The sequence below is a fragment of the Polyodon spathula genome, chromosome 21 (assembly GCF_017654505.1).
Source record: "Polyodon spathula isolate WHYD16114869_AA chromosome 21, ASM1765450v1, whole genome shotgun sequence".
Classification (NCBI taxonomy): Eukaryota; Metazoa; Chordata; class Actinopteri; order Acipenseriformes; family Polyodontidae; genus Polyodon; species Polyodon spathula.
Window position 1 is genome coordinate 21,321,977 of NC_054554.1, and position 11,622 is coordinate 21,333,598.

At 40.1% G+C, this 11,622-nt stretch overlaps 1 protein-coding gene across 5 annotated transcripts in view; it reads right to left on the reverse strand.

Annotated features, from left to right (window-relative positions):
- LOC121296074 (MBT domain-containing protein 1-like) overlaps positions 1-8,333 on the reverse strand; it is a 31,152-nt gene extending 22,819 nt beyond the window's left edge. For 3 of the 5 annotated variants that reach the window (XM_041221245.1, XM_041221247.1, XM_041221244.1), the window contains exons 1-5: positions 8,162-8,333; positions 6,183-6,384; positions 5,211-5,297; positions 2,709-2,842; positions 911-1,025 (exon numbers count right to left, since the gene is read on the reverse strand). In XM_041221245.1, coding sequence (XP_041077179.1) covers positions 911-1,025; positions 2,709-2,842; positions 5,211-5,297; positions 6,183-6,384; positions 8,162-8,182 — 559 coding nt within the window. In that variant the 5' untranslated portion in view covers positions 8,183-8,333. The remainder of the gene's footprint in view (positions 1-910; positions 1,026-2,708; positions 2,843-5,210; positions 5,298-6,182; positions 6,385-8,161) is intronic. The other 2 variants (XM_041221248.1, XM_041221246.1) reach the window with 1 other exon arrangement.
- Between the last annotated feature and the right edge of the window lie 3,289 nt (positions 8,334-11,622).

The following is an 11,622-nucleotide window of genomic DNA, read 5'->3' on the forward strand; positions in this document are numbered from 1 at the left end:
CTATTTGTCGATTCCTTAATCAGGGGTTGCAAACTGGAGTGTGACTTTGTGATTCAGTTGTCCTAGCGACCTACACAGAGTGCTGAACCTTGGCTACTGTATTCTCAGCAATAAGCCAGAAAATTTTTCAACAGACTTTAGTGTGTCATGAACTGAACTGACAACAAGCTGCAAAAACACTTTAAAGCCTTGGTCTAGTCGTGCAGTTACCCCCTTTAGTTTTGGTTTGGTGCTGTTCAGTCGGCGCCCCTTAATCGGGATACTGATAATTGTGATTGCTGCTTAAAGGGTATACAACTCTGGGAGACGTTTCTTCCCAATGCTGTTTATGTTGTTTAATCGGGACATCACATTGTTCATTTGCGATACAGTATTTTCAAATGATGAGCGGAGATTGCTTTTCAAAGCAAGACAGGTCGCATAGCACAGTTGTGTAAACCACATTGTAGTCTCCTATGGTTTCTCAGGCTGCTGTTGCAAAGAAAGTTTGCGTGTCAAAATCGCAGGTGCTTTTTGTTTAGGAATAAAAAAAAAAACACAGTTACTTGTGTTAAATACATCACTTAAAATACACTTAATCATAATGTGATGCAATTTCATTATTTTTCTTTTCATTAAGAATCAAAAAAAGTGTGACTAAGGTTGTCCAAACTGCCTCTCATTTAATTAGGACAGCTGCTGATTTGGAATATTTTTCCATCTTCTGAGGCATCCTGTACAGCCTCCTGACATGGCTGCATTAAAAGGTGCTTCAGAAATATCAGCTGAATTGTATTCAATCATATTAGTAACTTCAGTTTTAAGATTACAAGTTTATTTTTGTGCTTACCAGTTATTATATATTCTTGAAGCAGATATTGTATTGCAGTATAAAAAATCCAAATTTCAAGACCATGCTATGAAATCTTACCTATTTTTAATTTTGCTTGGTTCTGTTGATTTGCTTGGTATTGAGCATAAGCTGCCAATTTAGCCACTAGAGGTTGTTTCTGTAATACTTTTGCCTTCTTCGTTGGAGGTTTACCCTGCAATTATAAGAGACAAGTTTTCATCTATAAACTGCACATTAAAATATAAAAGCATTCTCTTTCTCTGATAACACCTATTACACTATGTAACACAATTTTTGTTCCTGGGCAGTAAGTGTTATTTCCTAATTGCTTATGCCTCAAAAGTATAGAAAATGGCTATTATTCCCCACAAACTTTGCTTTTGTGACCAGGACAGTGATATTTTGAAATTTACCTATTTTCCAGAACATTCCAGATAGATTCAGTGCTGAGTAAACTTGGAGTAACTTCTAGAACTTTCTAGAACTTTCCAGTAATATAAACAGTAGTATACATACAGGGGCCTTAAGCCCACCAGTTCAGTTTAGTTTCAGCTGCCTAAGTGGATACATATCTGCATTTTTCTGAGATGGCATCAAGAGGGTGCAAGCATCCGGCAGACGCATTTTGCTATGTCTGCGGCCATTATTAAGAAAAGAGCAAAAAAGTACTCCTGATGGGTCTCCAAGGCGGTTTTACCAAGTTTCCCTGCTATCTTTGCCTTTGGGACAGCAGGGACACCAAGGTGCACTACCACAGGCAGGACTGGCCACAGCGGACTGATTTCTCTGTGGGGAGGAACAACGTCAAGTGGAAGCCACTGGTGGACCCCCGGAAGGTGCTGATGCCACCACTGCACATCAAATTGGGCCTTATGAAACAATTTGTCAGAGCTCTAGATAAGGAGTCGGCAGCCTTCAGTACCTTCAAGACTTCTTCCCTAAGCTGTCTGAGGCAAAGGTCAAAGCCGGTGTCTTTGTCGGACCACAGATAAAGAAGATCCTGGAGTGCAATGAATTCCCCAAGAAGTTCACTAGTAAGGAGAAAGCGTCTTGGAACAGCTTTATCATAGTGGTTCGGGGCTTCCTGGGCAATCACAAGGCCGAAAACTGCGTGGAGCTGGTTGAGACTCTGGTGAAGAACTACGGCACAATGGGCTGTAGGATGTCCCTCAAAGTCCATATCCTTGATGCTCATCTTGATAAATTCAAGGAGAACATGGGAGCGTACTTGGAGGAGCAAGGGGAGCGCTTCCACCAGGATATACTGGACTTTGAACGCCGCTACCAAGGACAGTATAACAAGAACATGATGGGAGACTACATTTGGGGGCTGATTCGTGAAAGGGATTTACAGTATAATTGTAAATCTCGAAAAACTACTCGCTTCTAAATCTTTTGTAGTCATTTTTGTATTACTTTAGTATAAATGCATGTTAATTTGGATTCATATGTTGTTTTTTTCTGACTTTATGTGAACGAAAAGACACAAATTCGCCCGTTTTCTCATTGGAAATAGGTACATTTCAAAATATCACTGTCCTGGTCACAAAAGCAAAGTTTGTGGGGAATAATAGCCATTTTCTATACTTTTGAGGCATAAGCAATTATAAAATAACACTTACTACCCAGGAACCAAAAAAAATAATAATTTGTTACACAGTGTTATTGTTGTTATCTAAAACCCTATTTAAAAAAAAAAACAATGTGTGGCTTTTCTGCTAACAAGATTAATTGCTTCTGTGCCAAAAACAGTTTTGGTAGACTTTTGGTAACGATGCAATATTCTGAATGACTCCAGCAGACACAGTGGAAATAATTTCAATATGAATGTAACTTAAACATGCAATTAAATTATCCAGTATTTATGTATTGTTACCTGGAGTCTGGCCAGAATACTGGCTTTCTTGGAATTAGATGAATAACTTCTTGAGCAGGAAACGCTGCAGAAACGTTTGGTTTTGGAGTAAAAGGCGTCTCTCACTCCAACCATACCACACATTTCACAGGTTGCTGAATGACAAACACGACAGCAAAAAATACAACAACATTTGGTTACGGTATTTAGCATATTAAAAACATTATAGATGTATTGCCCCATACTGTTTAAAAACATGATTAGCATATTTAAAAATACCATGCTGAAATATCTGCTATCTAGGTGTTCCCAGTATACAGTGGCTCTCAAAAGTATTCACCCCCCTTGGACTTTTCCATTTTATTGTGATACAGCATGGAATCAAAATGGATTTAATTAGGAGTTTTTGCCACTGATCAACACAAAAAAAGTCCATAATGTCAAAGTGAAAAATAAAATCTATAAATTGTTCTAAATTAATTACAAGTATAAAACAAAAAATAATTGATTGCATACGTATTCACCCCCTTTGCTATGACATACCTAAGTAAGTTCTGGTGCAACCAATTGTCTTTAGAAGTCACATAATTAGTTGAATGGAGTCCACCTGTGTGCAATTAAGGTGTTCCCACAGTCCCACAGTTGGTTAGTACATTTCCTAACAAAAACTACATCATGAAGATGAAGGAACATTCAAAGCAAATCCGGAATAAGTTTCTTCAAAAGCACCAATCAGGGGTAGGACATAGAACATTTCCAGGGCATTGAATATCCCCCAGAGCACAGTAAAGTCCGTTATTAAGAAATGGAGAGAAAATGGCACAACTGCGAATCTGTCTTGAACAGGCCGTCCTCAAAAACTGAGTATCCGGGCAAGAAGGGCACTAGTCAGGGGGGCCACCAAGAGGCCTATGGCAACTCTAAAGGAGTTAGTCTTCCACGGCTGCGCTGGAAGACACTGTGCATACAGCAACAATAGCATGGGTGCTTCACAAAACTGGCCTTTATGGGAGAGTGACAAAAAGAATGCCATCGTTGAAAAAAAACTCACATCAAATCTCAGCTAGTTTGCCTGAAGGCATGTGGGAGACTCTGAGACCAAGTGGAAGAAGATTCTATGGTATGATGAGACCAAAATAGAGTTTTTTGGCCTCAACGTTAAGTGCTATGTTTGGCGCAAGCCTAACACCGCACATCATCCTGAGAATACCATCCCTACCGTGAAGCATGGTGTTGGCAGCATCATGTTATGGGGGTGCTTCTCTGCGTCAGGGCCTGGAAAGCTCGTGAAGATAGAGGGCAAAAGGATGCAGCAAAATACAGAGAAATCCTGGAGGAAAATCTGATGAAGTCTACAAGAGACCTGGGACTGAGTGAAGATTCGTCTTCCAGCAGGACAATGACCCCAAACATACAGCCAAAGCCACACTGGCTTAAAAACAAAAAGGTCAATGTCCTGGAGTGGCCCAGTCAAAGCCCGTACCTCAATCCAATTGAAAATTGATAAGAGTTGAAAATTGCTGTTCACCGAAGGTCCCCATCCAACTTGATGGAGCTTGAGCAATTTTGCAAAGAATGGGCAATAATTGCAGTGTCCAGATGTGCAAAGCTGGTAGAGACTTATCCGAATAGGCTGTAATTGCTACCAAAGGTGTCGCTACCAACTATTGACTCAAGGGGGTGAATACTTATGCAATCAATTATTTTCTGTTTTGTATTTGTAATTAATTTAGAACAATTTGTAGATTTTATTTTTCACTTTGACATGATGGCCTTTTTTTCTGTTTATCAGTAGCAAAAACTCCTAATTAAATCCATCTTGATTCCATGTTGTAACACAATAAAATGTGGAAAAGTCCAAGGGGGGGGGGGTACTTTTAAGAGCTACTGTAAACCAAAAATACCATGTTTCATAGACCACCTAAGTTAAAAGTTTATTTTAGATATGCTTCTGTGAAATACACTACAATTGTTGAAAATTACTTTTGTTAAACTAACAAGAATGATGGTTTTACATTTATTATCCATGTCAAAAAACTGTGCACTGTAATAAATAAAGAATTTAACATAACAGTTCTGCTTAGTTGTCTCCCGTTTTACCCCATGTCTTCTAAATGGACGAATAAGAATTAAAAACATATAAACTGTGTCAGAATCTGTGTTAACCCTACTTTATATAGATTAATTTCAGCATTAATTACTCAAGATTTAAAGTATGGATGGTCGCCTTAGTGCTTAAGGGAAATATGTGCAAAATGTAAGGTTAATACATATGTTTCATATTCAATATGGATTAAAATGTATATTCTCTGCAAATAAGAATACAAATAATTTGAGAAGATTCTCAAAGTTCCTGATTGGTAACAAGCAGGTCAAGTATTTCAGAGTTTCATTTTAACACATCTAACCCCTGCACTTCTTAAGGCTGCTGGGATGCAATCCGGACATACCTTCTAAACGTCAGCTCGTAAAGTTGTCTATAACCTGCACGCTGGCAATTAGAACAGAAAAGGTGCTTTTTACCTGATCCAAGGTAGTGCCTTGACGTTAACGTGCCGACGTTTAGAAGGTGTGATCCCGCCTGTCTCCAAGCATCTGTCCCGGCTATTGCTACAGAACCGTAACATATAAATATTCACCAAACACAGTTTAATTTCAAAACGAGACAGCAAAGATACAATAGACCGCACAAGAAAGTCACGGTCCAAAAGAAAAAAAAAAAACAATGCTCTGTTTCGCTTTAACACTGTCAATACCGAAAACAGAATTCTACTGATTGGTATACTGGTATGACGTAGTCATTCAGTGATACATAGTTTCAGCAAAACAGTTGTTGGTTGCCCCTGAAAAACTATGCAGTAACACCCAGCATCTTATTCTCAAATAATTTAACAAACAGTCTGTAATTTACTTCTATTTTTGAAAGGTGAAAAACTATTTATTTTAAACTAGAACCAGAATCAACCCATTCATTTAATTCTGCAGTCGCATGTTTCACCTAATATTATGTTAACAATATTTTTTTTATCTTTTTAATTACCGAACTACAAACGCTTTGAGAATAGGGAACCCCTGTGTGCTAAAAATTAAAATATGAATGAACCTGTTGAGTTTCTGAGAACTTCCCAAAACATTTTTTTGACACTCTAGAATTCAAAGTATATTTTTCAGTAGCTTGTTAAACAAGTAGATGGACAATATAGCCAGTTGCTAAAAAACATCCTACTGTTTTTACAAAGAGTACAAATATATTACAAAAGTAAAACACTACAGGTGTTATTTGGTGAGAGCAGACAGACTAGAACACTTTAATTTAGGGAACTGTTGCTCCTTTCCTTTTCTTGAACATGTTCCTCTTATTTGGCCAAACAGCCCTGTCTCGTTGTGCAGTTCCCTTAACCTCTTCCAAACAAGCTTCTGTCTGTACCTCTCGCCAAATGATACCTTTTATGTTTCAAATACATTCAGGTGCTACCATACAGATAATGCACTAACCCATGCCTGCTTTGCCATCGGGGTATGTGTAAACCTGTCCATTGTTCTTGATGATTGGTAGGCTTGCTGGCATAGAAGCAACCTCTTCCTCGCTCTCTTCTGAGCTGGAGCTGCTACTTGTGTCCTCACTGCAACTGTCATAGCCATCAAACATCCCGAAGGAGTCTCGCCTTTTCCTTTCGGATCGCGCAGTATTTTGAGTCTACAAGAAATTAAAAATAAATAAAAATAAATTTAGAAAACCTTGTCCAATAACTGATGCCCCTTTCACCTGGCATGCTCTACCTGGGTCGGAACATACCCATGTCAGGACCAGGTGATCTGCAGATCACCTACGCTATTTCACACCGCTTTTGATAAAGCAGGGTTGACCTGGGTGACAGACACAGGTATACAATATCCATATCAATGCCCTGGAAGCAGGTTGTTACAGACACTTCCATCCAAGCTTCTCTGGATTGAACCGTTGGCCCCAATGTTGACGACAGCAAATGTTTCCTCATCCCCTGCTGTAATCTGGCTCATGGTGTGTCTCAAGCAACAAAATTATGGCTAAACAGAATAAACAAAAATGTTCCTTGCGGAAGTGAAAACTTCATGAATGCCTGGCTGTTTGCTATTTCGTCAGCCGTCATGCATTTTTTCTCGCTCAAAGAAGAAGAGTCAAAGTGTGTCAACTCACATCCTGAAGTGGGTCGCTGCCACCCGACCCAGATATGTGGTTTCACACGGGATTGTGACCCGGGTAGCCAGAACCCAGGTTTTAGCCCAGGCTGAAGTACCATTGTGAAGGGGCTTTAGTTGACTATTTTGGTATGATACAAGTTAATGCTGAATGTTAGACATTTTCAGTAGTTCCACCCTTTAAAAAAAGGTCAGATTTCAAAACAAATGGACCGTCTTGCATAAATTAATGCATGCAAAAAGGAAGAAAAGACCCAAATTAAGTTGACAATGCAAGACTTTCACTTAGCAGGACTGTTGACCGTCAGTCAATGCCTATAAATTATAATCTGAAGCGCAAATGTAACAATTGTTTTAATCGTTGCTCCCCACTACCAAGACAATATTCCGCAAAAATCTAATGACTGTAAATAATTTAAAACGTTTTATTTATGTTTCATCAGCCTTCAAGAGTCACAATCCAACACACACTTGCTAGAGCGTAGCAAACTTGCACTTGGTATAAAATTAGGGCAGCTCAGGTTCATGGAAGCAATACCTAAATGAATCGTTAAAAACTAATTTTTCACTTCATGTTGTATACAGAAGCTAAAATGGTTTTCTACTGGTTGTTTTGAAGTACTTAATTTTAAAAACAACAATCTATTTCATACATATCAAGCTTCCAGTATCAGCACGATAAAATCTCGTTTATTTATTTATTTTTATTGTGTGTTGTGTTAATACATTGAATAGAGCATAGTGAAAACACTTTTGCCATACTTCGTTTTGTCGGACACATGGAAGTACATACAGTATGTGGTAAATACATAGCAATGCAACACGCTGTAGCATTTCTGTATGCAATTCAATTTTTTTCGAAACTAAAAAATAAAGGAAAATAACTGGTTTCTATCTATAATTCGTGATATCAACAAAACTGTCTTTGTCTTAAAATAAATTGAAGCTATAACTTTGAAATATACGCTATGGACATAGCCTTAAACATAGAACTGCAACAAGGAAGCATTTATTTATTATTAATTCAGCGCTAACCATTTCAACTGTGACGGGCCTTCACGCAAATTCAGTTTGCTTTCAGCATGAGTACACAAAAATTCGAGTAAGGAAGCGACGTGTTTACGAACTAAAAGATGCATCTCCCACCTGACAAGCAGCATTTGTTAAATAAGGCTCGTTTTACCTTTCGTGTAACGGAAGGCCGCTCTTGCTGCAGGCTCACAAACAACAACAAAGGAAAAACGACCAGGTTTGTTCCTCTAAAGCAAATTGCAATGTCTAATTTCCAAACTTACCAAATCCCTCGTGTTTTCCATCAGCCCCTCATGCAGAATATATTTACCTCTGCCTCACTGTATACAATCTAAAGAATTGCAGACAGAATATCGAACTGAAAACCAAACTAAAACCAAAAATTGGACTCCTACAGAATATCAACAAAAGTATCATATCTACAGAACCCATGCGCACGTGCTTACCCACTGCTTGCTCATTGGTTGAGACAATGAAATGGTCTTTAATACCGTCCCTGTAAAGAACGTTTTGCCTATGGCGGCCTCCGTACAGCCACAGTTGTGGTAACAGTGGTAACAAGAGCTGCAACGTTGGGCACAGCGGATCCTACGTGTGCTACAGTGTTAACATTTAGGCTAATAATGCAAGACATTGATATTCATAATATTGCAAAAGAGATTTGTTTGCAATTCATAAAAATCTTCATCCTAAATAAACATTGTTTTCTTTTCGGTGTCTGTCGATCAAATACATTTTATACGTATTTAATACGTTTTCTGCCAAGAGTGCTATTATTACAGTAGTTTTTTTTTTTTTTTTAGCACTACACAATTCTTCTATAGTTCCCTAGCTTCGGGCACGATACTAGTGCATTACGGGCACGTTGGCTTTCCATATTTTGCATCCTGTAATTGCAAAGACACCGGGAGACATGCACGCTTTCTCTCATTCTTTGTTTAATTATTGTCATTCTGACTACTACAATACGATGTATCTGCTTGCCTGCGCCCACGGGTTTTATAACAGTATACTTTTTATGTTTCAAAATAAAGTAAAACAGTCAATTTTTCCAAACATTGCTTTTGTTGTGTTAACCCTCTTTTATGTTTAGGGTCTGTTTGACCGGACGCTAATTTCCACTGACACTCAATGTTACTTTTTTTTTTATAGCCCTGTAATATTTTATAGACTTTTCCTAGGTTGAGGTCACGAACTTATAACCAGAAAATAAAAACGTTGAGATATTTATTTGTTTATTTTTATAGCTGATGTAACAATGTCTCTTGACAACAATATGACCCGAGGTGTTTTTGTAGTTTTGTATGTATGTTTGGTCACTTGGCAGCATCTCCAGGTATGTATCATGTAGACTGTTTAATTTCAAGGTCATCAAACCTTGGTCTACCAGATATGCTGTTACCTGCATTCATGATATAGTATCAGCATTTGAACTCATACCACCAGCAATCCAAAATATAATATAATACTGTAAATATAATACTGAAAATGACCAACTTGGAAGGCAGGTGTGTGCAGAGTGGAAAGAACTTGATTATGTTGATATGTATGCATACACTGGGTTACTTTTGATAGCTGGAGTGTATCGATCCAAAGGAGAAGCATGGCCTAGGTATCCGTCCTAAGCTTTGCTGTTCCCTCAGCTATTTTGCACACTTTCAGGGTCTGCTCAAAGATTCTTCGTTCTCTATCTCTTTGGTTTCTTCTCTGAGTTTCTTTTTATTTTATTTTCTGTTCGTCCATGGTCTGGACTAGCTGCATTTCCACTGGCTCAGCTTTGTATAGAGGGGAAAATCTGAGAAAACAACAAAGTATTAATTTATAGCCCAGCAATTTCCCCCAAGGCCCGCCTCCCAGCCACTCAGAGAGAGGGTAAGCTCACACACCCTCTTCCCCACCTCTCTGTGTCACTGCCATGACTGGCAGTCATATCCCATGGGGTTGCTACCCTCTTCCTGCAGCACTGTGCATATGTCAGATGACCAGTCCAGGTCTCCCCTATTAGACATCCTCCCCCTCAGAATGGCACCACTGGTCCATTAAAAAACCTACACCCCCATGCCTTCCAGAGATAAAAAATCTTTCCTGCTCGGTGGACAACCCTGAAGGCATAGGGCTGCAGGGCCAAGTACCATCGGGTGATTCTGGCAGTGTTATTTTTCATCAGGTGAAACCATGAAGTGTCGCCCCAGGAGGTAGTACCGGAGTGACTCGACTGTAAAGACACTGACCGCAAGACACTCCTTCTCAATGGTACTGTAGTACTTTTCACAGGGAAGGAGCTTCCTGCTGATGTACAGGACCGGGTGCTCACTTCCCTGGACCTCTTGAGACAACACTGCCCCGAGACCTGTCTCTGACGCATCTGTCTGCAGGGTGAACCTCCTGTTGAAATCAGGACTGCACAGCACTGGCTTGCTACATAACCTTCACTTCAGAGCAAGAAAGGCCCTCTGGCACGGCTCAGTCCACTGAACCGTATTTGGGGCACCTTCCAAGTGAGGTCTGTCAAAGGCGCAGTGAGTGTGGTGAAGCTTGGAATGAACTTCCTATAATAGCCCGCTAGTCCCAAGAAAGAGCGCACCTGGGTTTTGGTCGTAGGGATTGGCCAGTCAGCCAAGGCTTTTACCTTAGCAATCAGCGTTCTGATCTGACCACTCCCTACTCGATGCCCCAAATACTCTGACTCAGTCTTCCCAATGGCACATTTCTTTGGGTTAGCAGCGAGCCCAGCCTCTGCAAAGATTGCAATACCGCCGCTACTTTACACAGATGACTCTGCCAATCCTCACTGTGGATAACCACGCAATCTATGTAAGCAACAGAGTACTGCTGATGGGGTTGCTAAATTAGTATAACCTGAAGGGAGTCAAAAATGTTGTCTTCTCTCTGGATTCCAAGTCAGGAGTATCTGCCAGTACCCCTTTGTTACATCCAGTGTCGTCATAAAATGACCTGTGCCCAGACACTCCAGCAATTCATCTACCTGGGGTATGAGGTAAGCAACAAACTTCGATTTTTCATTAAATCGCCTGAAGTCAATGCAAAACTGAGTTGACCCATCTGGATTATCGATGAAAACAATAGGACTGTTCCAGTCACTTTGGGACTCTTCTATTACCCCCAGTCTCAGCATCTCATCAATTTCCGTTTTTATTACCTGCCTTTTGCGTTCTGCCTCTGGTGAACTGGTGCCCCCAGCTCAATTTCAATGTGATGATGGGCTACTCGAGTCTGCCCCCGGGATGGGAGCAAACTCATCAGGAAACTCCACCACCAGCGCCTGAGCCTGACATTTCTGTGTTGGTGTCAGATTATCTGTAATCTGTACTGACCCTTTTTTTGCCAATACAAAAAGGTATGTGACGTCATCTGCTTGTGCCACTAACAAAGCCTTCGGTTACAACCAGGGGTTCAAGAGGTTTACATGATAAATGTGCTTTTCTCTCCATCGCCCCGGCTGGCAGATCTCAAAATCCATCATCCCAAGCCAGAAGTTTCGACTCAGAACAAGGTAATGATAGAAGCACGTTATCCCCCGGCTGAAATGTGTGTAACCAAGTTCCTCTGTTGTACCGTGTCTCCTGTCTGCATTGAGCCTGCTGCAAACTGTTCCCATATTTCCCGCAGACTCAAGACGTTTGAGCAGATCCAACACATACCAGAGAGTATTGGTCGAATTATTCTGCTGCTCCTCTCACATCTCTTTGACCAAATCCAGCAC